This window comes from Cucurbita pepo, chromosome 6 (assembly GCF_057944985.1).
Source record: "Cucurbita pepo subsp. pepo isolate OVF chromosome 6, ASM5794498v1, whole genome shotgun sequence".
In the NCBI taxonomy this organism is placed as follows: Eukaryota; Viridiplantae; Streptophyta; class Magnoliopsida; order Cucurbitales; family Cucurbitaceae; genus Cucurbita; species Cucurbita pepo.
In genome coordinates this window covers 16,330,578-16,346,101 of record NC_141803.1, presented here as the reverse complement: position 1 = coordinate 16,346,101, position 15,524 = coordinate 16,330,578, and the positions used below count along the sequence as shown (strand labels likewise).

The window sequence follows — 15,524 nt, the reverse complement described above, 5'->3', positions numbered from 1 at the left end:
TCTCGATCCATCGTACTGGAGTGACCTAAGATGAACGGTTAGGATCATATTCTATTCTTTATACAATGTCCATAGACGAAGTATTTTGTTTCAAATCCGTTCTTCTATGCAATCACTTTGATATTGAATTGAATTAGAAAAATCTCTTCCATTGACAAAACATTTAAAGCTAATTGCCGAATAGAGCTCACAACCCAACATAACCCGACTCGTGTTGGGTTGTCACATTTGTTTTTTTAATCAACATTCACAAGTCACAACACACCACCAACATCAGTTGCATGTTGGATTGTAACCCAACTGACACAATCACAATTTCTAGGCAATAGATTTAGCCATTGTGCGACACTCACTCTTAGCACTGAGTGAGTCAAGCCAACTTCGGATCACGTTGCCTACAGTTGGACAACGTGTATACAAACTTCAGGTCCCCATTTCAAAAGAAAATTTTAGAAAGCGGGAGAGAGATTTTGAAAGCAAGAGAGAGCGGTCTTATATAGCATGCAAGCAAAAAGGCAACTTTTTAAGTACGGGAATTTCTCAACGAAAAAAAGTGAACCTATAAACCAACTCGAAGGCAACCTCATTGTTATTTCTAATATATAAATCTGCTAGATTCCTTCACGAAACTTCCGAGTTACGTGTTCTTATCTAAACTCCGATAAATACATGAGAAGAATTACAAATACAGAACCATAGGGCTTGAATGTTTTTTAAAAGGAACACAAGCCAAACTGGGGAAAGTAACAGCCATGCAATTATAACCCACAACTCAAAATGGTTACCCCAAATTACAACACAACGCATCTACACATCTACATGAACCAAAGAGCTGGACTTTGAATCAACCCTTGAAGAGATGAATACCTACAAACAGCTGAGCAAGTAAGCCCCCAACCAATGCAAAGATGTATATTTAAGAGGAATTATGAGACTACTTGCTGTAAAGAGAGAACCTGTGTTATTGTTTCTTGCTTTGCTCGACCGGGAAGTTGTCTTCGGCTTGCCGTTTCCAGAAGTAGTTCGATGCTTCTATCCACCGTGGATGGACCAGAAACTTTTCCTCTTTCAATGCCCAACGTGACTTCTCCGTTCCAGGATCTGTTGAGACAACGTGTGTCACAGACGAGTCGAGTTCGGTTGAGCAAGTGCCTCCCAGCTGCTCTACCATCTTCCAAAGATGATGGTTTTCGGCCTGAAATTTGGTCGGAAAGACTCGGCTGAAGACGACCTTGCATCCCTCCAGAACTTTGCTTCGAACTGTCTTCAAAACCTGTTTAATTGAAGGTAATAAAAATTTTAATATCAAAACTTTCACGACAATGAATTTTATCTAATAAGAGCTAAAACTTTCAATTTTCCCTCGAATAAATCCATGAATTTTGAAACGTCAAAACTATCAAGAAATTAAAGTACATAAAACTAAACATTCTTCACAAGGGTGTAGAAACCTCTCCCTAACAAACGTGTTTAAAAACCTTGAGGGGAAGCCCCTAAAAGGAAAAACCTAAAGAGGACAATCTCTGCTAGTAGTAGGCTTGGGCCGTAACATTCTTTATAGGTGTAATTGTTACAAATGGTATCCGAGACAGACACTGGCCAGTGTGCTAGCGAGGACACTGAGCCACAAAGAGGGGTGGACACCAGCGGTGTGCCAGCGAGGGCACTGGGCCCTCGAATGGTGGTGGATTGTGAAATCCCAGAAAGAGGAACGAGTGCAAACGAGGACGCTGTGCCCCAAAGAGGGTGAGGATTTGGAGTTCCCACATCGATTGAGGAGGGGAACGTGTGCCAACAAAGACGCTGGACCTAGAAGGGGGGTGGATTGTGAGATCCCACATCGGCTAGAGAGGAAAACAAAACATTCTTTATAAGGGCGTGAAAATCTCTCCCTAGCAAACATGTTTAAAAACCTTGAGCAGCAACCCAAAAGGAAAAGCCCAAAAAAGACAATATCTGCTAGCGGCGGGCCTTGGTTGTTACACTCTCAGTCCAAAAATGGAAATATAAAGTTTTAAGGACTTATTAGACATGAATCTCGATAGTTCAAAGCTTAAACCTGTAACTTAACCGATGTGTTATCCGTCAACAGCTACATAATCAAAATGGGAACTGAAGTTTAAAGACAAAAATTTAGGAATCATTACAAGAAGCATGTACCTGCCTCACATCTCTGTCAACCAAATCATCCAAGAGTTCCTGCAGAAGAATTCCCAACAGTGAGATTGGGGCAAATAAAGAACTAAAGTTTGGAAACAAGAGGGAGAGAGAAATACATTAAAGAATATATTATGAACTTGCTTAAGAACTTTCAGGATGGTCGCCAGTGCCCCATCAGTTTCACTCTCATCAGTCTTCAACTCAGATAGAGATTTACAGTTGAAGCCAAATTGGTGACAACTTGAAGCAAAAAAGTGATATCTCTCCATCAATATCAAGTTTTCTTTATGCTTTGTCCATGCCTATCATATCAATTGACAATGTTTAGCTCCATATGTATGAACAATAGGCAGTTCAGAAAACTACCCATTACAAGATAATCCACAGGAGTAATGAAGGGAGATTCTTCAAGAAAAAACACAAAAGAAAGCCTAAAGAATAAAGAAAGATAAACTCGAGATTATGGAAAGCTTCTTCAACTAAAATAAATCATAAACGAACAGGATAAACAAAAAACTTTCGGAGTTCGGGAGCCAATATGCTGCATTAAATTTACGAATTAAGATACTTTCATAGCAAGAGACAAGATTCGTATCTATTGAACGAATTTAGACCTTCTTCGCAGACATGGAAGAAAATATTTTTCAACCGAGTGCATTACTCGAGTTATCGGCCTCTTTCCATGTATGACGGGAATCCTACGGTTACACACTCATTCAATGGTGATAACTAGGCAGATGCAAGAGATCACGTATATTAGCTAATTGAAGATGCACTTACATTTTCGGTATCATCGAGGATCAGAACAGCACTTTCCTGACCCAGCACGATATCAAGACCTTTTTGATGCTTTTGAGTGCCATCATCCCTAGAAATGACTTTGGAATTAAAATACTCCCTTTTGGGGTCCAACAGCTTTGCCATTTCGTACGCGTATGCTCGCTCCCCCATAGTGTATATATACATCTCGAATAATTGACTAGCTTCTTTCAAAAACGTATGGACAAATGGTCTCAACTTTGTCATCGTATGCACGGAATTCAATAGGAAAAGGCTGCCCTTCGTGACATCTATTCAAAATTTTCATCACAGCATCAAAAACAAACAGAGCAACCAACATCAGGAATTCGTTGGAAGGTTAAACAATTAAGTCAAATTTTAAAGATTAATTAGAAACCAAGCATAAAATTAAACTAAACACTAATTTTACAGTCAAGACCAGAAAAAGGTGCAATTCGCTTCATGGTCCAAGGGAACAAGAGAAAAAAAATGCTCAATTGAAAGTAAAAAAGGCTTGAGATACGCATTCCAGAGTTTATATAAGGAAATTATGTCAAACCCTTCATCCCAAAACAGGCCATTGAAGCCTAAATTCTTAACAGATCTTCAGTCATATAGTGAAACGACAGCAAGTGAAGAACTATGTATTTGGTTATTTACTAAAATCTCCTTTTGGAGGAGAAGGATGGATTGTTAATATGGACGACTTGGAAGATATAGTTGTGTATAGATGAGAGGACAACGTACCTTCTAGAGAATCTATTTGACTCCTTAAATACTCCTCTTCAGGTGTCAAATGCCCCAGCTGGGTTGAATTTAACAGTGTGTGATCCAGATCAAGAACCAGGATAAGCTTTTTATGCTGCAACAAGCTCTTCATGTCGATGTTGCGTAGCCGGTTAATTTCATCATTATTAAGTCGGAGTCCCTACAAGATTATCAGATGGGCCATATCGTTAGCACATAGTTCGATCTACTAGCACATTACAAGTTATTGGTACTTACCGTCAATTTATCAACGGTAGTTGAATATGACTAAAGGGAGAATATATGTTAATAAAACATCTCAAACTACATCGGATTATTCCACTATTTTCATTTTTTTAATAAGAAATTGCTAATATATTGATCAACGACGCATATATAAATGAAGATACTTCTCCAGTGATAGCAAGTAAATATCCATAGCTAGAATCTATTTTGTCAGACCCCAAGGTAGTACGTATCCTGTAAAAGCTGTCACAATCATTAATAGGAAGATTACAACTCCGAGACACCGAACAAATTCCCTAGGACTGCTATAACTCGCATGATATAGACCACGAAAAATATGAAGGTGAACCACAATGAGAAACATACTAGCCCCATTAGCATGCATATAACGGGATTCAACCAAAACCAGAGGGCATATAATTTATAGACTACGAAACAAAGATTCGAATGATTAGGTGAAGTAGTCTTTTGACTTGCAATATTCTTTTTTGTAGGGATACAATTCGAAATTGAAAATCTCAAGAAACTTATTTTCTTCCAATAAGGGGATTCGGAATTAAGATAAGGAATGACAAATATGAAAATAAGGGCAACATAAACATGTCAACTACATGGGACTATTTCACTATTTTCCTTCTTTATATAAGAAACTGATAAATATAAATGAAGGGGAATGCACAAGTAAAGTATTTGAATGTCAAAGAGGCGAGAAGGTGGAGTCAGATATATATGGTTAAGAGGTTGACAAGATGAAATGTAAACTCAAATTCTTTCATAGATTTATGTCCCACAGAGAGAAAAATGCCTCAGACAACTATGCATGCCAGAACCGACGTCCGAGAAAAACAGAATAACAAAGCTGTATAACCAGACCGACTCTCAAGTGTTATAAAAATAGAGCTGCTACTAGATACCTGACATGATTGTTAAGTGCAGAAACATTCATTTAAAATATTTAAAAAACGATGTCATGGACTAAAACATTTGTAATAAAAGCTTTAAACAAAACAATGAAAAATAAATAACGTGAAAATTTAAATAAAACAAAGAAAAAATGTCATTGTCTAACCTAAGGGCTACAAAATAGACAAAATGCAACTACTAACACTAGTTCCATGGCCTTCATTGCAAGCCGCTATAATCCATATAAGGGTGTCTTACTTTCACCTAAAATGTAAGAGTAGCCAATGGCTTGAGTATTTTAAACAACCTCACTATTGGGGTCAGAAAATGCAAACATATGCAACATGGTGGAACGTATAATAGCATGACCTAAAGTAGTTTTCCAATCCAAGCAAGGTTGAATGTGTAGTACTTTCTCTGCACATGGCTTGCGCATGCGAGGATGGGCCCAACAAGCGGGCTCACACACCCTATAGGCATGACTCGTTAGGCTAGCCCTCGCTAATGGGCTCTTGTCGAACACCACGAGACAAAGAGCCCGAATAACATCATGGGAAACATAGATGTCATAAACCATAAGTCGTAGTGCACACGTCCATACTCATCATATTGTGAAACTATCCCAATACACTTGAGACACAAATATGCATGAGGTCCCAATAGATTGTAATCATAGCATAATATATGATGGAAGACAAACATCCATTTATCTATAACATAATAAGTTTATAATTCATGTACATTATGTAATACATAACGTACCTTTCATGGCATAGTCTAAAAAAGTTTATACATCATAAATTACGATTTTTTAACAACTTTATACAACATAACATGATCACAAAAATAAAATAGTTTTATTACCCGGCATATTTTATCATAGCATAATATGGCATATCATAGCACAACATATCAATCATACAAATAACATGTGCAAAGGCCACGAGGCACGCATCATAATACCTAATACAATTCATCCAACCAAGCCTACACTCCCTTGATGCTAACTTAAAGATGCCCCTTGAAATTTAATTCTATTCGAGGAATCTTATGCTCATAACTTAGAATTCTACTATGGAAATTGGCTTACCTAACTTTGCAATAGGGAAGCGCCCGAGTATAAAAAAACGTATTCTCCCACTGGCTTCGATACCTAACTTTGCAATAGGGAAGCGCCCGAGTATAAAAAACGTATTCTCCCACTGGCTCCGAACTGCTCAAGTGGGATGAGAGAAAGCAATTGTTGTAACTTAGTTAGCCAAGAGACCTCCCTTTTATAATGAAATCCAAATGATTTCAAATGTCTACCTTCTCAACCTAATAGATGCGGGACAACTTTTACTTTCTTTTATTTTTTCCTTTTTAATTTTGGGTTATTACATCATACATATATAAAAGGAACTTTCGTCCTCGAAAGTATCTTAATGTTGAAACTACTCAGAGAACTTCTCTCTCATTTCTTCTTAATCCCGAAAGTATCTTAATGTTGAAACTACTCAGAGAACTTCTCTCTCATTTCTTCTTAATCCCACAAGACTTCTCCCCGCTCGATGGTTTTGCTATAGACCTTAACAAAAACCATTTTCCTAATAAATAGAACCTTCACTTCTTGGTCTAACATTCCACGTAACTTAGGTTCTTGTGTAAATGTAAGAACTCGTACTCTACCACGTGAGTCAGGTCAGTCACGTATTTGTGAAGCATGGATACGTGGAATACGCTGTGCATCGCAAAGGACGGCAATAGAGCTTATCTATGTCACAGTTGAAGTAGAAACTTGGAGTGAAATAGACGGCTAACTTAGGCCCTTTCGTTTGAATCACATAATGGCCTTCATCAGTGCCACCTTCAAGCATAACTTATCCGTCTATTACCACTCCAAGTTTCTACACCTCACACAGCATAACTGTTTATGAAACTGAAGCATTGGTACCACTAATACTGACATCACACTTACTTGGCCAAAGTCATTATAGCAAAACCATCCAGCGGGAGAAGCTCTATGAGATCAGGAAGAAGAGATGAGAGAGAAATTCCTCGAGTAGTTTCAACATTAAAACACTTCCGAGGATGAAAGCTCCTTTTAGATGTGTATGATGTAATAACCCAAAATTAAAAAATAAAAATAAAATATCATAAAAGTTATCTTACATTTGTTTGGTTGAGAAGGTGGAGACTTGGACTCCATTTATAAAGAAGAGAACGTTTGGCTTACTAAGTTACAACAATTGTTCCCTTTCATCTCACTTGAGCAGTTCAGAGCCAATCAAAGACTACATTTTCTGACGGCTCCAAGTCGACTTTTTGTCTGATCCAGCTTAAATTTGATATGCGAGGTCCCTTCCCTACTAGTTTCAACAATTGGGAGGCATTTAAAGTTAGTAGGGCTACTTTTTTAGCTAATTTAAAATTATTTAAAGTTAGAGTTAAAATTATTTTATACATATTCAATTTGAAGTTATGAGTGTAGGACTCCTTAGGTAGAATTAAATGGCAAGGTTCAGCATTAAGCTAGCATCAAGAAAATGTAGTTACTTCCACCTAGGCCAACCAAGTAAGTGACTCTACTATCGACTTGATTGGATGAATTGTATAATGTATGATGATACATGCCTTATGGCCCCTGGTTGACATGATAGGCTATGTTTTGTCATGTTATGCCATGTTATGTCACATATGCTATGATAAGCTATATCATGTAATAAAATTGTGTTATTTTTGTGATCATGTCATGTTGTATAAAGTTGTTAAGAAATTGTTAATCTATGATGCATAAACCTCCTTAGACCATGTCATGAAAGTTATATTACGTATTACAAAATATACAGAAAAATTATGTAAGCATACTTCACTAACTTATTACGTTTAGATAAATTGAGGTTTGTCTTGCATCATACATTATTCCATGATTATATGCTATGGAAACCTCATGCATATTTGTGTGTTATGTGTATCAGGATACTTCTCCAATATGATGAATACAGATGCGTGCATTACGACTTATAATTTACGACATTTATGTTTGTCATAATATTATGCAAGCCCTTTCCCGCCATGGTGTTCGACAAGAGCCCGTTAGCAAGTGCTAGCCCGACGAGCCAGGCCAAAGGGGTGTACAAGCCCGCCTAGTAGATACATGCTCACACGTGGGTCATGTGTAGAGAAGTACTACACATCCAACTATGCCTTGACTGTCAAACAGCCTAAGGTCATGCTATGATATGTTAAAATAGATCCCACCATGTTGCATGTGTTTGCATTTCCTAGCCCCAACAATGGGGTTACTTTTTTAGTTTTTTTTTTTAAGTACTCAAGTCATGTGTTACTCTTACATTTCAGGTAAAGGTAAGGCATCCCTATATGGATGACGGGATGACAGTGACGTCACGATCAAAGACGTGAACCTACGTTAGGGTAGTTGTATTTTGTCTATTTTGTAGCCTTTAGGTTAGACCAAGACATTATTTATTATTTTCTTTATTTTATTAAAATTGTCATGTTATTTAAAGCTTATATTATGAACGTTTAAGTCTATGACATCGTTTTTGGAATATTCTAAATGAATATTTCCGCACTTAACAGTCATATTATCCATGTAGTAGCAGCTCTATTTCAGTAGAAAAATAGGGTCGTTTCAATTTCTCGTTCTTCTAAATGGCGCCAATTTGTAAACTACCATTACAAGGCCTTATGATTGACATCATTTCTCATTCCTCTTCTAAATGGTGCCCATTTTGCAAACTACCATGCCTTTTGAGCCCACCCCACACAAACATTCTATACATGGTAACAAAGAACAGTAGATAATTAGATATCCATATGAAGAAGACAAACCTTATGAATATACCCAAACGTTACGCCAGATTCCTCATCCAACCTCTGCCCACAGATGATACACATATTTCCAAATGAACCAGGATGACTGCATAACTGTTGCTTTGATAATACTTCTGCAATGATTATTATTTTCAAAATAGCAGAATTCAACAGTTAGAGAAAACCCAATGCAGAAAAACAAGGAGTCAAATACTTGCTTCGAAATGAAGGCTTTATGTTAATAAGCTACAATTACACGGAACTGAACAGGATACATTAGAAAGTTAGACCAAGGAACTAAAATTGACTTAATTTAGACCAAGGATCGATCACAACTACCATATATAATTACAACTCTCGTCCAATGAGTGTTTGAGCCAGTTTGTACACATTACAACAATTCACGAGACAACTGTCAAACCATACAACATTCGGTTTCCAAGAAAACTCATAGGATATTAAATCCTAGGTAGGTGGCCATCAAGGCTTGAACTCATTCTCTCTAAGCTTTTTATTATTTTCATAACCCTTATTTGACTACTAAGCCAACTCAAGGTGGTTAACTCTCATCCTATGTTAGCATAAATCCTAGGTAGATGGCCTCCAAAGCTTGAACCAGTTCTCCCTAACCCTTATGGACCAATTTCATAGTTTCTTACGTGAAAACACCGATAGGTATTTATATCTAGATCATTTTGGAGACAACATTAGATGATTCTTAGAGAAGCTCATGCAATTCAAATAAAAGATGGATAAAAAAGGGTGACAAGCCTCCAATCAGATTTGCATACATGAAGGGAAGAGAAGGCAACCATCAAGAACACAATAAGCAAGTACGTCATATAGTTAGTCAGCCGTCTAATAAGTAAGGACTAAGTTAAGTACGATACAGGTGGCAACCACAAATTGGCTATGATGAAAGTAAAGAGTAGAGCCAGTAAGAGATAGACAACAAAAGGGGTTAGTAGGAACAGTTTAATTTACCTAAACTTTGCTCTTCAACTCCACACAGAGTGTCCTCCTCTGAGCATACCAGCTTCTCCACCTTACGACGTTTTATCCTACAAAATTGAATGAATTGAATAAAAACTGCTTGAAAGATTAAATTGATAAAATGAAGATAAACTACCACAATTTAGTTATATGACTATAACTTATAACCAATCCTACAAACCCCGTTATTAAGTGCAGAAATGATAGTCGCCACTTGCCACAACTCAATGCTGTAAATCATGCAAAAGGAAAAAGAAATAGAAATTACTTACGACACTTATTGGGCGATGAGAAGTTATTAGCAGAATCCGATCTACCATAGTTTTAGACTTTTAATAATAATTACACGTACGGTAAATAATAATCTACCATAGTCTAAGATTTTATAATCTTCTTTTTTTCGTACGGCTTTGCAGCTTGACCTTATTCTTTCATTCTTCCTCTTGGAAATAAGGTTTCTTTTTAAAAAAAGTCTTAAAAACTGAGGGTTTGAGATTTTAAAGCTTAGAATCGACAAACTGCTATAAAACCAGCACAAGAGAGTCACATGGGGAAATCTGGAATGTTAAACCAATCATGAAATCCCATTTCAACAAGAATTATCGAACATCGTACCATACCAAACATGATCAATTGTTTTAAAAATACCGTCCAGAAACTGAAAAAAGGAACTCAACACTCTTAATCATAATAATTCACATTTCATCTTTTTCTCTGTATGAGATTCAAAAGAGAGCCAGGCAACTACAAAATACGTCCCACTTAATTGTAGATTGAAGTAATAAACACATTAGATTAACAAAACAAAAAAAGAACCCCAAACCACAGTCTTTAGACATTATTAATTTCAAAGATCATCGGAAATTTATTAAGTTTAGAAATTAGCTGTACCTCTCACTTTCAACATTACTGCCAACCTCGGCGTTTTTGTTTGGTGACGAGTCAGAAGAATGGGATTCTAGGGCTACATCAAGAAATGCAGCAAAATCGTCACTACTAGATGAGTGAGCTGGAGAATTAGTTGCAAGGCTCATCTGAAATATCCACAAAAAGAAGGGGGAAAATATACCTTAGTACATTGTAGCATAAATATCACAGATTCAAGACATCACGCCGCATGCTGGCACACAACAATCAGACTAATAATCTAATTACTTAACGTTCAAAAGAACTCCTAAGCTATTCTAAAGACTCCCAAAACAATATTAAACCTTAATTTGAACCCACCGGACCAGTACTGAACTATTGAACGCCACTAACAACCTCCAAGGCTTGCTTGTTGGTGTTTGAATAAACTTAATCCTGCGTATTTGAGGCCATTACCAGATGGGTAACACTAAACTAAAGCCGAAAAGAAGTGGGTCTTTACCGAATACCGAACCTTGCTGAAAGAGAAGACATCACAAATGACAGCATGCTTAACATCCATATCACAAATTCAGGACATGACACAGCAAGCAAGAACACACAATCAGACTACTAATCTACTTTTTAACGTTCGAAAGCGCTCGTAAGCTATTCTAAAGACTCTCAAAACAATATTAAACATTAATTTGAACCCACTGGACCAGTCCTGAACTATTAAACGCCATCAACAACCTCAAAGGCTTGCTGGTTGGTGTTTGAATAAACTTAATCCTGCTTATTTGAGGCCGTTACCAGATGGGTAACACTAAACAAAAGCCGAAAAGAAGTGGGTCCTTACCGAACCTTTCCGAAAGAGAAGACATCACAGATGACAGCATGCTTAACATCCATATCACAAATTCAGGACATGACACAGCAAGCAAGAAGACACAATCAGACTACTAATCTACTTCTTAACGTTCGAAAGCGCTCGTAAGCTATTCTAAAGACTCTCAAAACAATATTAAACATTAATTTGAACCCACTGGACCAGTCCTGAACTATTAAACGCCATCAACAACCTCAAAGGCTTGCTGGTTGGTGTTTGAATAAACTTAATCCTGCTTATTTGAGGCCGTTACCAGATGGGTAACACTAAACAAAAGCCGAAAAGAAGTGGGTCCTTACCGAACCTTGCCGAAAGAGAAGGCATCACAGATTACAGCATGCATCCATATCACAAATTCAAGACATAACACAGCAAGCTAGCACACAACAATCAGACTACTAATCTACTTCTAAACGTTCTAAACCGCTCCTAAACTATTCTGAAGACTCCCAGAACAATATTAAACCTTAATTTGAACCCTCCAAATCAGTCTCGAAGGCTTGCTTGTTAGTGTTTGAATAAACTTAATCCGGCGTATTTAAATCCTTTACCGAATGGGTAACACTAAACTAAAGCCGAAAAGATATGGGTCTTTACCAAACCTGAAGAAAACGCTGCTGAAAACCCTAACCAATGCAGAAATGGCTACGAATCCGTGAGGTCACGTCGGCTGGTTGCACAGCCGTCCTACAAACCATCCGTCGTTGCGGAAGAGTTGAAGCGTCGCGTTGCGTGGGTCCCGCGTCGTGTGTCTCTGCGCACGCCAGAGAGAAGATGAAGACGCTGGAAATTATGTGTTTTCGTCCGTCGCTCGCCGGAGAAGACGAGAGGGAGAAGAAATTGCCGCCGTGGGTCGCAAGCTACCAAAGAACGACGTCGGCGAGGTGCTGCTGTTCGCCGCCCTACGATATTACTGGAATCGTCGTGGTATAGCCGGCGGAGAGAGAGGGAAAACGAAAGGGAGCTGTTCGGGTGAAACTCACGGTACCGGCGGAAGGAAGGTAAGATGAACAAAGGGGTAGGGTTTTCTTATTTCCTTTTCATTTTTTCTTTTTTTATTTATTTAAAAGAAAATAAATAAATAAATAAAATAATAAATAAATAAAACCATGATTTCTCCTCATTCTAATTTCCCTTTTATTTTTTCAATTATGTTTCTCTTTTTCAAATTTAAGACTCAAAACATAAAATTTGTAGTGTTTGACAATAATTTAAATGGTTTTTTTTAAAGAGTTTGAAAATAAATATTTAAATGAGACGATAAAAATTAGGAGTGTACATGATCCGGGTTGGGTTGGGTTAAGCTATCTTTTTTACCCAACCCAAGTTCGGGTTGGTTGGATTGGTAACCCAACTCAACCCAGAACTTTTCACAAACCAACCTAACCCTTTATTTTCGGGTCAAGTTTGGGTAGTTCGAGTTGGTTGGATTGGTAACCCAATTCAACCCAAAACTTTTTACAACCCAATTCAACCCAAAACTTTTTACAACCCAATTCAACCCAAAACTTTTTACAACCCAATCCAACCCTCTATTTTCGGGTTGAATTTGGGTTGGATTGGATTATCAAAAAAAATTTGGAATTTTATTTATATTAAAAGTTTACAAATAAATCCAAATCCATCTATAATTATTCACAAGAAATAAAAAATTAATTAAAAAATGGTAAGATATTAATATAGTTTAAAATTATCATAAAACTAAATACAACTGATATTTTTTTAGAATGGGTTAAAGTAAATATATATATAGATATATATATATATAAAAAAGGATAAACCATGAAATTAAATAAACAATAAAAACAATTAATTTAAATGTATTGTATATAACAAAAATAAAAAAAATATATAAAAATATTTAATTGAAATATATTCTGAAGTCTTAAATTATTAGAAAAATAAAAATATAATAAATTGTAGTATAATATTATACCAAATAGATAATAAATACATTAAAATTTATAATATATATGATTTAGGAACAAAAATGTATGAATCATTATTAATAAACCTATCTTAAATCATATTCTTAAATTAAATAATTATATTGTATTATATAATAAATAATATATTTAGTCAATAGTAGGAAATATGAAGGTATTTTTAAAATATTATATATAAAAGAAACTAAGTAAAGAAATTAAAAATATTTTTATTTGGCTCGAGTCAACTCGAAAGTTTTGTCCCACGAACCCAAAATCGAACCGATTCAGTTCGGGTTTAGAAAAATGAACCCACCCTACCAGAAATACTACTCCAACCCAACCCAACCCTTATAGTTCGGGTTGAGTTGGTCCGGGTTGTCGGATTGAATGTACACCCCTACTAGAAATCAACTTTAGAAAACGTTATAGTATTTAATTGAAAATTCTCTCGAACAACATACTCTTACACTACTCACTCCCGAATCTCTCCACATTCACTTCTCCATGGTTGTCGCCGACCAGCAATGCCCTCGGGCAACCGTTGTCGGCTGCCACTACCATAAAAATAAATAAATAAATAACCCATTTCTCATCTCTACACTTACTTCTCATCTCTCCACAACCGATTTATTTATAGAGAAGTTATATCTTAGCTATTCTAATTTGGTTGCAATTATTTATCTTTGAATTAGAAATTAAATGACAATAATTTTATATAAATCCAGAAAATCGATCAATAAACGTAAAAAAAAATCGATTATCGATCGAGAGTACATAGTAACTTAATTACAAAAATGGGGACGAGATAGAAAAAAAAATAAAAAATAAAAAAAGATTTAGAGAGGGTTAAACTATTATATATATATATATATATATATATATATATATATATATATATATATATATATATATACTCTTTTTTTTACCGAAAACATGGAATTCAATTTTTACTAGGGAAATTAAGTGAATATTCAAAATAGGTGAAGTCGCGACATAAAGAGAGAACAAATTCGAAGGACGAAAGCAAGCAAATTTGGAGTTAGATAGAACTTTGGCTAAAGTCAACCAAGTAAGTGGTCTTACTATCGGTATGGTTAGAAGTTTATGTTTGTATGATGACAAGTGCCTCGTGGTTCTGCACGTGTCATATCCTTGTTATGTGTGAAATGTTTATGAAATGATATGAATATGGTATGTTTGTGATATGATATGATGTTATGATACGTGTTATGATATAATGTGCTAATGATATGATATATGTTATGGTGTAACACGTTTGACAATATAATACATGTTGTGACATGCTTTATGATATGGTACGTGCATGATATAATATGATATGTTGAAGAACATGTTAAGTGCATGATATGATAGGAAGGAAAAATGAATGGAGTAGATTTACATGGTTTAATAAACGAAAAATGTTAGGATCTCATGCATTAGAGAATTGTCCGTTTTACGATGGTACGGACGCGTACATTATGCGGCAGGAAAATGATCATTATGTTTATCATAATGCAGCGACGGTCACTATCCCTACCAAGTATTCGGCAACAGCACTAGAGCATGCTAGCCCGACCAAGAAAGGGGCCCAGGAGATGTTCGAACCGGGTGGGTCCATACTCGCACGTATAGGTCGTGTGTAGAACAGTAAATACACATCCAATTACCTGCTTAGAATAGTCGACTAAAGGAATTCAGATTTAAATGATAGGTCCCAATCATGATTGTGTGTGCTTGCATCTAACTCCAATAGTGGGATCACTCACCGAGTATTTCTTAAAATACTCAATCGACGTGCTACTCTTATTTTCCAGGTAAAGGCAAAGCTCCCATGTACGGCTGACGGTGACATCGCAACTTAGACGACCATGACACATGCATAAGGTAGTTTGTATTTAAATTTGTAGAGTATAGGTTCGTATAAGGTATTTCTGTTTTATTTTACGTATATCTATTTTAGTTTCCGTTAAATTATTTTAAAGACGTTTCAATAAACATGTAAGTCCATAACAATGTTTTATGATTATGATTCTTACGATTATTTTTGCATAAAATGATTACATTATGTATACAGAAGTTAAGTAGGAATCTAGCTAGGGTCGGTACACGTCTAATGAACGAGTGCCAATGATGATCGTTATCACCTTCATGGTAAAATCATCCATAGAATCTCATCCTTTAGGCAGATAGCCTCAAAATCGCTTTTTAATGTC

At 36.2% G+C, this 15,524-nt stretch overlaps 1 protein-coding gene across 4 annotated transcripts; it reads right to left on the bottom strand.

The window, feature by feature from the left end:
• Window positions 1–562: 562 nt before the first annotated feature.
• Window positions 563–12,414, bottom strand: LOC111796920 (RNA polymerase II C-terminal domain phosphatase-like 4). 4 transcript variants are annotated; one of them, XM_087124822.1, is made up of 11 exons: window positions 11,978–12,412; window positions 10,537–10,679; window positions 9,827–9,875; window positions 9,637–9,713; window positions 8,671–8,786; window positions 3,688–3,868; window positions 2,941–3,230; window positions 2,277–2,462; window positions 2,161–2,199; window positions 957–1,273; window positions 563–867 (listed from the first exon to the last, which is right to left on the bottom strand). In XM_087124822.1, exons 2-10 carry the CDS (start codon window positions 10,550–10,552, stop codon window positions 962–964), a joined length of 1,266 nt encoding a protein of 421 aa, XP_086980948.1. In that variant the 5' UTR covers window positions 10,553–10,679; window positions 11,978–12,412; the 3' UTR covers window positions 563–867; window positions 957–961. The 4 variants fall into 4 exon arrangements, with proteins under 4 accessions (XP_086980948.1, XP_086980949.1, XP_023535497.2 ...); XM_087124823.1 differs by having other exon boundaries at window positions 11,983–12,412; XM_023679729.2 differs by lacking the exon at window positions 9,827–9,875 and having other exon boundaries at window positions 11,978–12,414.
• Between the last annotated feature and the right edge of the window lie 3,110 nt (window positions 12,415–15,524).

What these genes read in the sequence shown, in the direction of transcription:
- LOC111796920 (XM_023679729.2), bottom strand. Translation starts at nt 10,679, where the DNA reads ATGAGCCTTGCAACTAATTCTCCAGCTCACTCATCTAGTAGTGACGAT. An exon ending in AGTAATGTTGAAAGTGAGAG is followed by an intron (nt 9,714 to 10,536) that starts GTACAGCTAATT and finishes TCAATTTTGTAG; the next exon opens with GATAAAACGTCGTAAGGTGG. An exon ending in AGTTGAAGAGCAAAGTTTAG is followed by an intron (nt 8,787 to 9,636) that starts GTAAATTAAACT and finishes TAATCATTGCAG; the next exon opens with AAGTATTATCAAAGCAACAG.